At 41.8% G+C, this 12806-nt stretch overlaps 1 protein-coding gene and 1 pseudogene across 7 annotated transcripts; both read right to left on the bottom strand.

Annotated features, from left to right (window-relative positions):
- The window catches only part of LOC120030487, a 304236-nt pseudogene that overhangs the window by 258725 nt on the left and 32705 nt on the right, over window positions 1-12806 (bottom strand).
- On the bottom strand, window positions 2012-12447 carry LOC120030161 (heterogeneous nuclear ribonucleoprotein C-like). 7 transcript variants are annotated; one of them, XM_038975491.1, is made up of 11 exons: window positions 12314-12447; window positions 10660-10693; window positions 7266-7319; window positions 6688-6807; window positions 5570-5697; window positions 5310-5382; window positions 5121-5168; window positions 4830-5032; window positions 3702-3815; window positions 3423-3574; window positions 2012-3157 (listed from the first exon to the last, which is right to left on the bottom strand). In XM_038975491.1, the coding sequence occupies exons 3-11, from the start codon at window positions 7268-7270 to the stop codon at window positions 3074-3076; spliced, it is 927 nt and encodes a 308-aa protein (XP_038831419.1). In that variant the 5' UTR covers window positions 7271-7319; window positions 10660-10693; window positions 12314-12447; the 3' UTR covers window positions 2012-3073. The 7 variants fall into 7 exon arrangements, with proteins under 7 accessions (XP_038831419.1, XP_038831422.1, XP_038831420.1 ...); XM_038975494.1 differs by having other exon boundaries at window positions 3429-3574; XM_038975492.1 differs by lacking the exon at window positions 12314-12447 and adding an exon at window positions 12082-12099.

The following is a 12806-nucleotide window of genomic DNA, read 5'->3' as shown; positions in this document are numbered from 1 at the left end:
CACCTGATACTGAATGTTGTCTAGTGGTTACCATCTCCACCTCCCAACCAACCAGCTGATACTGAATGTTGTCTAGTGGTTACCATCTCTACCTCCCAACCAACCACCTGATACTGAATGGTGTCTAGTGGTTACCATCTCTACCTCCCAACCAACCACCTGATACTGAATGTTGACTAGTGGTTACCATCTCTACCTCCCAACCAACCACCTGATACTGAATGTTGTCTAGTGGTTACCATCTCTACCTCCCAACCAACCACCTGATACTGAATGTTGTCTAGTGGTTACCATCTCTACCTCCCAACCAACCACCTGATACTGAATGTTGTCTAGTGGTTACCATCTCTACCTCCCAACCAACCACCTGATAATGAATGTTGACTAGTGGTTACCATCTCTACCTCCCAACCAACCACCTGATACTGAATGTTGTCTAGTCGTTGCCATCTCTACCTCCCAACCAACCACCTGATACTGAATGTTGACTAGTAGTAAATCAAATGTATTTATAAAGCCCTTCTTACATCAGCTTATATCTCAAAGTGCTGTACAGAAACCCAGCCTAAAACCCCAAACAGCAAGCAATGCAGGTGTAGAAGCACAGTGGCTACGAAAAACTCCCTAGAAAGGCCAGAACCTAGGAAGAAGCCAGGCTATGAGGGGTGGCCAGTAACCATTTCCAGAATCTCCAAGGTAATCTGGTTTACCAGCTGGCTCTATCCCCGAACCTATATGCGGTAGCAATTGAGACTGGTAACGATGTTATCGCCAAGGATTTGAACTTATCTTTAATTATTATAATCCAATATACAGATAACTGACAAAATAAAGGAAACACCAACAAAGTGTCTTAGTGTGTTGGGCCATCAGATCAGCTTAAATGCACCTCGGCATATATTCTAAAAATGTCAAACTATTGGATGCGACACCATTCTTCCATGAGAAATTCCATAATCTGGTCTATTGTTGATGGTGGAAAACAGACTCAGGCACCGCTCCAGAATCTCCGGAAAGTGTTCACGTCGGTTGAGAGCTGATGAGACACACACACAGTCCTCCCTATGCCCCTTTGATACCCATCTTTCAAAGTCACTAAGATCTTTTCTTCTACTCAGAATAATGGGCAACTGGGCATTTTTATTTATGACCCTAAGCATGATGGGATGTTAATTACCTCAGGAACCACACCTGTGTGGAAGCATCTGCTTTCAATATACTTTATATCCCTCATTTACTCAAGTTTTTACCTGTATAAGTACTATATGTCAGATACTGCGTGTTTTAACCCTTCACTTCTGCTCAGATGTCTGTGCCATTCTCAGAAAGGTCAGCATAGCTGAGGAATTCCTCTGGAAGAGAGCTCTGCTTATTCAGGCTGGTCTCAGACAAGACGTAACATAGTAAATGAAAATACGGGACACTCAAATTAGTATGAAATGTTGCGTTTGGTATGGTTACATAAGGCAAAAACAAAAAGAGGGTGGCTAGTCGGGGTAGCATTTGAGATAATTAGCAACTACTTAATACTTTTTAGCATGTTAGCGAACCCTTCCAATAACCCCTAGCCTTGCTAATGTTAGCCACTTAACACTAGCTTTGGCCACCTAATCAAAATTAGCTAAGAAAATATTTGTAACATAACATGCAACATGGATGGACATTCACAAATTATTACATGCCACACCAAACGTAACAAAATATTATACTAATTTCAGTTTAGAGAATTTCAATTTGCTATGTTACTTCTACCCCTGAGACCAGGTTGGCTTATTCTGAGCAGTGCTGAGGGAAGCAGTTCTGGCTTATTTCGGGCATTAAGGACCTGACAAGACACATTCTCCTGGAAGGGGAACACAAGCAGTTAACCACTAGTTTACCATGTATTTTGATTTACCATGTCTTATGTTAATGCCATATTTGCCTGAGTAGTTTTAATCTGTTAACCTATAATTAGCAGAAACATGCACCATACACACACATCTTGATTACAAACAGCTCAAAGACATTGTGGCCTGGAGCATTCCCACTTGGAAGTTTTTAATTCACAAGCACAGTCCAAGTAATGGTCAACTGAAATCACACGGCAACCGAGACAAACACACCAACATGGATAACGTCCATTACAGAACTCAAGGTTATACTAAGTCAAACTCTATTTCCTGACACAAATAAGTAAGCTAAAAAAGAAACAAGCAAAACCATTCAGGGCAAAGAAAACAGCATACATTAGACAATCCTGGCATGAAGTCTTCCTATACATGTCTGTTTCATTGTTTTCCATTTTTATAATATGTAAATTGTAAAATCTTCCAACTCCAGCACCACATTTCACGGTAGCCTAGGTGTGTAAAAATGTCATTGCACAGTGCCACCTGCTGGTGGACACAGCAGGTGCCAAGATCCTCCAGTCCAGTGGTTTTAAAACCTCTCGGGACCCCCAGATGTTTCACAATGTTGTGGAGCCCTGAACTAACTCGCCTGATTGTCCTAGTCAAGAGCTTGATGATTAGTTGAATCAGGTGTGCTAGCTGTGGAATAGATCAAAAACATGGAACGACTGGGGGTCTCTGAGGAGAGGTTTGAGATCCACTGTATCCGGACTAGTACAACTAGAATAAAACTATTTTTCAAGATACATACGATATACATAAAGAAAATCTTTGATCGGGGGCCAAATAATTAGCCTGGTCCACCATCCTGACTGCTGCGCACGCTCTCTCAATTCATTTCAATTCACAAATAATGTAAATGAAGAGTTCAGAATGGCCGTATGAGGCTACAAACTAATACATCGGAGAGAAATCCAAAGAGGAGAAAAGACAGATATTTGCTTGACATTACTGGTAGAGTGTTACTGAAAGTGTAGGTGAGCACACGTTCAGAATGGTACAGTATATAGTGTAAATGTCCATATGAATACTGAGTTCAGTAGGAACAGCTGTCCATGTACTGCATGTGTGTTGCTATGTAATTATACACATTTCCTTTTGTGTATGTCAGGGAGTGTGTGTGTGTGTGTGTGTGTGCCTGTATGTATGTGTGTGCGTGCGAACAGACAATCTTGCGGTGTTTAAGAGTCGTCTCCGTTGGCGCTATCTCCATCATCCTCACCTTCCTCCTCTTCATCGTCATCTTCCCTTCCTCGACTCTTCACCTGCAGAGAACATTCAATAACCTGATTTTAGACAGATTCCCAAAATGGCACCCTATTCCCTATATAGTGCACTACTTTCTACCAGGACCTAGTCATAATTAGCGCACTATATAGAAAATAAGGGTGCCATTTGGGATGCACAACTACACCTCAAACTCTTTTCTATTCCGCTCCTTTCCCTCTCAAGTGTCCCCTCAAGTACTGATCTCGCCTCTCCTAAATCTCCGCCCCCTCAGTTTGCTCCGCTCTCTAATCCCACGCTCACCTCCTCCTCCTCCTCCAGTAGGTCTCCCTCCTCCTCTTCTGAGTCATTGAGCAGCTGGCTCTCCCTCTCCCTCTTCAAGCTCTCCTCCTTCTTTCCTCCGCAGTGGAGAGGAGACACCTCCCCGAGTTCCGGCTTCCCACTACTCTTCATGTCTGGAGAGTGAGGGGGATGGGAGGGAGAGGTTTATTGATAAACAAAAATGTGTTGTTTCATACCTAATGTTTGAAAATGCAGTGGGCAACAAAGTGTACTTCCTCACTAGTGTTTGTCCCGTCCTACCTAACTTCTTGGTGTGGTCCTTCTCCATGCGTTCCAGACTCTCCAGCAGGTAGTCCACCTTGTGTTTGATTTGGGTCAGCTCTCTCTTGATGGTCTGCAGGTCGTCTGCCTTCACTGGGTTAGAGAGAGGGGATAGAAAGAGTCAGAGGCATACATTAACAGTAGGTATGGATTTCACTTCCATATAATGAACATGGATTCATGTGTCTACAGGGTAAATGACCAGAGTCAATTCAAAGTTAGTAAGTGTGTGGTTATATTGTGTGTAGTGGAGCTTGCAATACCAGCATTGTGGGTTTGATTCACGGGACCACCCATATGTAAATATCCCAGCATTGTGGGTTTGATTCACGGGACCACCCATACGTAAATATCCCAACATTGTGGGTTTGATTCACAGGACCACCCATACGTAAATATCCCAGCATTGTGGGTTTGATTCACAGGACCACCTATATGTAAATACACATGCAAGCATGAGTAAGTCGCTTTGGATTAAAGCATCTGCTAAAATGGCAAATATTATCATATACTCAAGAGTATAAACTACATTAGGAACACCTGCTCTTTCCATGCCATAGACTGACCAGGTGAAAGCTATGATCCCTTATTGATGTCACTTGTTAAATCCACTTCAATCAGTGTAGATGAAGGGGAGGAGACAGGTTAAAGAAGGATTTTTAAACCTTGAGACATGGATTGTGTATGTGTGCCATTCAGAGGGTGAATGAGCAAGACAAAAGATTTGGGTGCCTTTAAACAGGGTATGATAGCATGTGCCAGGCACAACGGTTTGTGTCAAACTGCAACGCTGCTGGGTTTTTCATGCTCAATAGTTTCCCCGTGTGTATCAAGAATGGTCCACCCACCAAAGGACATTCAGCCAACTTGACAACTGTGGGAAGCATTGGAATAAACACGGGCCAGCATCCCTGTAGAACGCTTTTCAACGTTCAACGTAAAGTCCATGCCCTGACGAATCGATGCTGTTCTGAGTGCAAAGGGGGGGGGGGTGCAACTCAATATTAGGAGGGTGTTCGTGATGTCTGGTATACTCAGTGTATATCGTCACTGTGGGAAGTGTCAAAAGCATCTGTAATTCCATGTGTGTGTGTGTGTGGTACTGACTGTTGCGTGAGGTGGAGACCCTGCTCTGGCTGCTCCTGGAGGATGAGAAGTTGGTCTTGGTGCGTCGGCTGCCCCCTGCTCCTCCACCTCCTCTTCCTCCACCGCCTCCACTCAAACTGACCCGGGGCCGCTTGGAGGGGATCACCGCACGGGACAGGGGGGGAGGAGGCGGAGGGGGCACGCGGGACTGGTACGGGTACATCCTACAACAGCAAAACAAACAGCAAAAAAACCATCATTCTTTATCCCTTTGTCAGTACAGGGAGTGGCAACCGAGAAAGGAAGACTCACCGGTCATAGTAATCTCTCTGGAAGTCATATTCCAAATCAAATGAAGAACTGAGGAAGAAAGCAAAAAGAGAGAGAGTGAGACAGCACAGTTGGAACAGTAGATTGCATAGTTCAACATTTACATGTATTTATTTTTATACAAAGAGGATTGACTGGAGCACTTGGTAAAGATCTAATTTAAATTCACACCTGTACATATCTCCCGCAGAGCGCTTCACAGTCTTCAATCTCTGATGCTTCGGTTCACAAGCAAGGTTAATGTCTGAGAGAGAGAGAGAGGGGGGGGACGGACAACGGACAAAGAGCATAGAAAGAAGGAAAATTCGAAAGTTTAATCAAGACGGGGCGTCATATCCAAATGACCACATCTACATATACTATGCCTTCAGAAGAGGGGAAACCTATTGGAGGTAACGGGAAGGAGCAGAAAACGCGGCCCAGGTTCTTACCCAGCACCTGTCCTACGATCATCCTCCCATCCTCGCCCCCTACGGCGGCCCGGGCATTCCTCTCGTTGGCGTACTGGACAAAGGCGAACCCCTTGTGCACGGAGCAGCCCACTATCTTGCCGTACTTGCTGAAGATAAAGAAGGTTTCGTTATTGCCCAATGTACAACGAATGGAAGCTTGTCTTCTGCTTCATCCCAAACCCTCCATAGAAACATGTACACAGGGGCTGGAGAGGTGGGAGCAGAGATTAGCCATAGTACTAGGCTTGCGAAATTCCGGTAACTTTCAAAGTTTTCCAGTAATCGTGATTAGACGATTGCGGATTTCCTGCTTATTCCCTCCTGATTCTGGAAAATGTTCCAACCAGAATAAAAAATTATATACACTGAACAAAAATATAAAACGCAACAAGTGTTGGTCTCATGTGAGCTGAAATAAAATATACCATACATTTTCCATACGCACAAAAGCTTATTTCTCTCAAAATGTTTTGCACAAATTTGTTTACATCCCTGCTAGTGAGCATTTCTACCATGCCAAGATAATCCACCCACCTGACAGGTGTGGCATATCAAGAAGCTGATTAAACAGCATGATCATTACGCAGGTGCACCTTGTGCTGGGGACAATAAAAGGCCACTCTAAAATGTGCAGTTGTCACAACACTATGCCGTTGACGTAGCGTGCAATTGGCATGCCGACTGCAGGAATGTCTACCAGAGCCGTTGCCAAAGAATTTAATGTTAATTTCTCTACCATAAGCTGCCTCTAACGTCACTTTAGAGAATTTCTGTCTGTAATAAAAGCTCTTTGTGGGGAAAAAAAAAATCATTCTGATTGCCTGGGCCTGGCTCCCCAGTGGGTGGGCCTGGCTGCCAAGTGGGTGGGCCTATGGCTGCACAGTCATCTAAAATCCATAGATTAGGGCCTAATGAATTTATTTATATTGACTGATTTCCTTATATGAACTGTAACTCAGTAAAATCTCTGAAAATGTTTCATGTTGCATTTATATTTTTGTTCAGTAATATATATATATATATATATAAAAAAGGGGAATTTTAGAGAAAGTTACTGGAATTGTGCAACCCTGCATAGTACTGTCCATGCTCCCGACCTGAAGATGGCCTCCACGTCTGCCTTGGTGACCAGGAGAGTGTTGAGGTTCCCGATGAAGACCCGGGAGTTGAGGGAGCGAGGGTCCGTCTTGTTGGTAACGTTGCCAGCCATCAAGCTACTGGTGGTGGGACACCGTTGTTTATGAGAAGGGGATGAAAGGAGAAGAGCGGGGAAACAGAGGGGAGAGAGAGAGATATATATAAGCCGAGTGTGTGGATATGCGTGTCTGTGACCATGTGCCTGTTTGGGGATGCTTGTCAACATAAACTGGACCCGATTTCAGTGTGTGTGTGTGTGTGTGTCTATACACAGACACACACAGTTGTTTAAAACAAGCATCCCCTTCATTGTGTATGTAGGTAATTTTGGGTGATGGCTCACAGTACATGGTGATTGTATAGGTGGACTTTCATGTGCCTATAATCTAATGTAATTATTTTGTTCACAGGAAGGTGGGGGTTGTCATTGTCACATACACGTTTGTCAACAGCCATTTTGCACAGACTTCAGGGTTTAAAGCCTTCTGTTCCTACATCTATAGAACATATAGGCAGGGTTGAAATAGCCAGAACTCACTCCATATTCCCTGTACCCTGGACGGTCGTGGTCTGCCTGCCTGCCTACCTGTTTCTGTTGGAGAGAAGAGTGTCATTATTGGTAATCCGAGCCGGAGCTCAGCAATGCATTGTGGGAGATGTATTGCATCTACAGGGAGGGGCGATGTCTCTAGAATGAGAAAAGTCTCCAGAAGTTCAGTATTTCTTGTTTTTGGATCAGTGCTGCCCCCATGAGGTACTTGAGGGGAAAAAATATACCACACGCATAAAAAACAAAAGTTGTGGCGGTAAAGGAAGAAGTAGCACCCCCAAAAACCTGTTGGACAAATAGTATTATCATAACAAACAAGACTTAGCATGACAAAGTACCTGAGCATACTGCAGTCATTAGATACACAAACAATATAATCCACGGCTGGCATGACAACATCAGAGACGCTAAATAACAGAATGACTGCATCCCATGCCACCCTATACCATACATAACACACCATAGGGGCTCAGACGGCTCCAGTCAAAAGTAGTGAACTTGAGAATAGACTGCTATTTGGGATACATCCAATAGTATATTAGCTACCACGTGTACTCTTGACGCAGGACTTCTCATAAATGTCTGTGAACTACCTTAACAGGAAGTGATTTAAGTCACTGGCTTTCATCATTAGGCATTTTTGTGGTAAATCGAATCAGAGTCCCAATTGGCACCCTATACCCTATATAGTGCACTACTTCTAACCAGGGCCCATAGGGCTACGGTCAAACGTAGTGCACTTTACAGGGAACATATAGGGTGTCATTTGGGACGTAACCAAGGGATATGTTATTAGTGGTGTGGGGAGGACATTCTCAAATGTCTGTCTTTGTAAATCCCAAAGCAGAGCCCCTCGTGGCTTGTGTCCACTTTCATAATGATAAAAATAGAAGGCTCCACAGCGTGGACACACACATTTCAGATTAGACTGCCGTGTTGGGTCTGGGTGTCTATCCAAAAGCTTAATGCACTTTCAGTTAGTGATTTTGGCTAGGATGTGTTGTCACGTCTGGCCAGTTGACAAGGCTGGGTTAGTATCTACCAGCGTCGATGAGGGGAGAACGCAGGCAGGTCATGTGACCCTAGTAAGAGGTGATATAACACGCACAGCTGTGACTATTATGGGCTGGAGAGGGACATAATCCTAGAGTCCCAATAATCTCTCCTTTCTCCTGAAGTGTGCCGTTGTTCCCCACAAATATATAAAGCATTGTATTGGCAAAGGCATAGGCCAGTGAGAGTTCCACTACATTTATTATTTGAGTCATTTCCTTTCAAGAGGAAGAGATAATTGGGACATGGCCCTAGTCTGGTTGATTCCAAACTGAAAGGTGGTACTACACGTTGTTGGTTGTGATATTGGGGGGGGGGGGGGGAGAAATCAATTGTTACATATCAGAACATTATTTTTGACAATAGTCTACAGTTTTGACAATATTGCAATATAATTTGTGCTAGTTGGCTGTACCAAAACTACGCTATTTTTCCTTTGTCCCTCTACAGAAGACATGGTGACCAATATGTTTGGAACATCGAATCGCAATAAAATCACAGCATTTAAAATCGCAAAACAAACCGAATCGTGAGAAGAAAAAATCCCCATACATAACTTAATAGCACCTGTATGGTGATATCGTATCGTGAGGTCCCTAGCCTTATTGGTGATACTATAATGCAGTCAGACTCATAGTTCCCCTCACTTCCCATTTAGATATTTTTTTACAAGTGAAAAGACACACCACATGTGGAATTGTTTAAGAGCGCAGAACAGTTTAGGTTTATATTCAAGGCTTTCATTGGTGTGTGTGTGTTGTGCTTCAACATTTGTCACGTATGCCAACATCTCCAGTTAACAAGTAAGTAGTTAGGTCAGTATTTCTCAACTCCTGGTAAGTTGGGGGATCCAGTTTCTCAGCAGCCCCTTCGATGGTTACCCGTCACCGATTTTGTCAGTTACAGTGCCTTCAGAAAGCATTCATACTTATTACACATGTTGTGTTACAGCCTGAATTCAAAATCAAATATTCTCATCCATCTCCACACAACATAATGACAAAGTGATAACATGTTTTTAGACATGTTTTCTTAATTGATATCTCATTTACATAAGTATTGTCAACCCGGAGTCAAAACTTTGTAGAAGCACCTTTAGCAGTGACTACAGCTGTGTCTTTCTGGGTAAGTCTAAGATTGGGCAACATTTGACCATTATTCATTAAGCTCCAACCATTTTCAGGTCTTGCCATTCATTTTGACTTAAATCTATTTAAAAACTGTAAATTGGCCACTGTCTCCTTGGTAAACAACTCCAGTGCAGATTTGGCCTTGCGTTTTAGGTTATTGTCCTATTGAAAGGTTAATTCATTTCCCAGTGTCTGATTGAAAGCGGACTAAACCAGGTTTTCCTCTAGGATCTTGCCTGGATGCATAAAAAAAAAAAATTGTACACGATTCCTTCTTGTCACTCCGTCAATTAGGTTGGTGTTGTGGAGTAACTACAATGTTGTTGATCCATTCTACTATCACAGCCATTAAATTATGTAACTCTTTTAAAGTCACCATTAGCAAATCCCTGAGCGGTTTCCTTCCTCTTTGGAAACTGAGTTAGGAAGGACGCCTGTATCTTTGTAGTGACTGGGTGTATTGATACACCATCCAAAGTGTAATTATTAACTTCACCATTCTCAAAGGGATATTCAATGTCTTATTTTTTATCTTTCTTTGCGAGGCATTGGAAAAACCCTAATCTTTGTGGTTGAATCCGTTTGAAATTCACTGCTTGACTGAGGGACCTTACAGATAATTGTTTGTGTGGGGTACAGAGGGGAGATAATCACCCAAAATAATGTAGAACACTATTATTGCACACAGTCAGTACATTTTTACTCCTGAACTTATTTAGGTTTGCCATAACAATGGGGTTGAATACATTTCAGCTTTTCATTTGATTAAATTGATAAAAATTCCATTACAAATAATCCCAATGACATTATGGGGCATTGTGTGTCAGCCAGTGATTTATTTAAAAAATTAAATAATCTAATTTTAAATTCAGGTTGTGTAACAACAAAATATGGAAAAAGTCAAGAGGTGTGAATACTTTCTGAAGGTGACCAATTCCTTCTTTTTTTAAATCAAGAAAAACAAGTGGGAAAGTAGGGGTTCAATGTGAAATGCAAACTACTAGGCTACTCAAAACTACAAAAACAAATGGACAGTAGTGATAGGCTATCACAACACAAAAGCAGCAGAAAACTACTTGCTTTAGGGATTTCCAAAAGGAGAAAAAAAGGCTACTTCACAAAGGCAGAAAGAAAAAACTAAACTAGATTCAAAATCGATGTCAACGTGGAGGTGGAAAAAAAACAGGAGACCAACTTACGATTTGTCGCTGCTCAAAAAAGATGCCTCAAAAACTAAAAAAGGGAAACAAAAAAATGTAAATTAGAAGAGAACACCTGTAATGTTGAACTGAACCCATAATCAGAGGCTACTAACTATGCTAATGATATAAGATTTAAAAACAAATCATTGATTGTGTTAGTGGCCAAATACATGTATAGGCTAAGTGGTAACCATCTGTACATAATGTGGTGTGGGGTCAGGTGCACACCTCTTAAACTGTGCCAAGACCACGTTAGACACATATTCCTTTCCTTCAAGACTTCTGGCCCTGTATTCACAAAGCATCTCAGAGTAGCTGTGCTGATCTAGGATCAGTTTTAAATGACGATGACTGGATGGGAGGGGGGGGACCTGATCCTAGACCACCACTAGTCAGAGACGCTTTGTGAATGTGGGCCCAGACCAGCAGGACTTGATTAAAACGATGGAAAAAAACTATTCAGTCCAACTAGTCAGTTTTCTGTCGTGAAGGGAAGGAAGCCACTTGAGAGAATTGGGACACAACCGGTAGGTCTACTAGTTAGGGCTTGTAAATAAAAAGGTCTGGGTAAGGCCTACAGAGATGAGGTGATCAACAACAACAAATAAAAAATAAAAACTGTATCCACTGGTGCAAAATCAACTCCCTGAAATGTTCATAGTAACAGTGCATCTTCACATCATCAATGCATACCAACACTGCCTTAAGCACAGGAGATTTCCTACATAAGAAGCTTTGTTCACCGATCAGCTCTAGTAGGCCTAATGGACGTTGATCACATAGAAGTCTGACCACAACTATTTCAACAGGCTACACATTTGAATAATATTCAATAAAAGCACAAATTATGGATGCATGAAATCTCATTCTGCACAATATTTTAATTATTCATATCACAAAATGCAATGCCAGGGTAGTCTATTTCTCGATTTAACAAATGTCTTTGCTTACACAATACACCGTATTGTGTGTATTCCAGTGCAAACGAACGCCCACTTTCACTCTTCATAGTGAAAAAAGATAATGCCTCAGAAATTACGTCATTGTTTCGAGAAATAGGGCTAATGCAGCGAGCACTGTTGCGAACCTCAAAAATAAGAAAGCCAAAAAGAAAACGTTGGAAATATTTCTGAGCAGTCAACTTCAACAACCGAAATTCATGTTACAGGGTCTTAAAATGAAAAGGTTGAACAGTATAAAAACCCTTTTAAAAACGTCATTCCTGGGAGGGGAAAAGACGACCATGATGTTGACCACATACTACTAGGCCTAATCATTTGTCCAGTCAGATTGGAAACAACCTTCGATCTTTCTTCACATAAAAATATTACCATAAAACACACAAAATGCTCTTATGGTAAACTTGGAAAAATGAAGGTTCAAAAGTCCTAATTCGAAAAGTAAAGCAAAAAAAATTACCGCTGTGTAGAGAGCTAACCAATACTAGTCACGCGCAGCCTGTTTTCCACCCGTCGCTGCAACAAAATGCACGCCTTTAAAAGCCAACACAAATTCAGAGAATGCAGTCAGAAAAATCCATTAAAAACAAAAAATAAAAAGTCCGAAAGAGATCAGCTCAAAGTAAAAAAAAAAAAAAAATAGAAAAAAAAAAGAAAAATTCTGAAAAATGTTCTCGATTCAAAATACTCACCAGGAGCTCAATTATTGAAAAATGAGTGCAATTTCGACGTTGTGTTGGTTGATGTCTTATATGATCCGTTTCCAATTCAGTAGGCTGATTGTACTGTACCTTGAACCAGTTAACACGAAATGGCGCTGTGGCTACGCATAGCAGTATGTTCACTCCTTATCCGGAATACTGGTATCTTATTGGATCTACTCAGGAGAACGTGACTTAAATCTCTTCGGGAATTGGTTGATATATCACTAAGCCCCGCCTAAGAGGCGCCTTCACATTCCATCTTTGAACAGTAGACAACCATCTGACTGAAACAATGCACACATGCATAGAAGTGCAACAATAGCCTCCACTACAAAATAACACATATATACTGAACAAAAATATAAACGCAACATACAACAGTTTAACTATTTTACTGAATTACAGCTCATATAAAGAAATCAGTCAATTGAAATTAATGAATTAGGCCCTAATCCATGGATTTCACAGCAGAGCAGAGGCA

This window comes from Salvelinus namaycush, chromosome 36 (genome assembly GCF_016432855.1).
Source record: "Salvelinus namaycush isolate Seneca chromosome 36, SaNama_1.0, whole genome shotgun sequence".
Lineage (NCBI taxonomy): Eukaryota > Metazoa > Chordata > Actinopteri > Salmoniformes > Salmonidae > Salvelinus > Salvelinus namaycush.
The sequence above is the reverse complement of the archived record's forward strand: the minus strand, read 5'-3'. Positions and strand labels throughout refer to the sequence as shown.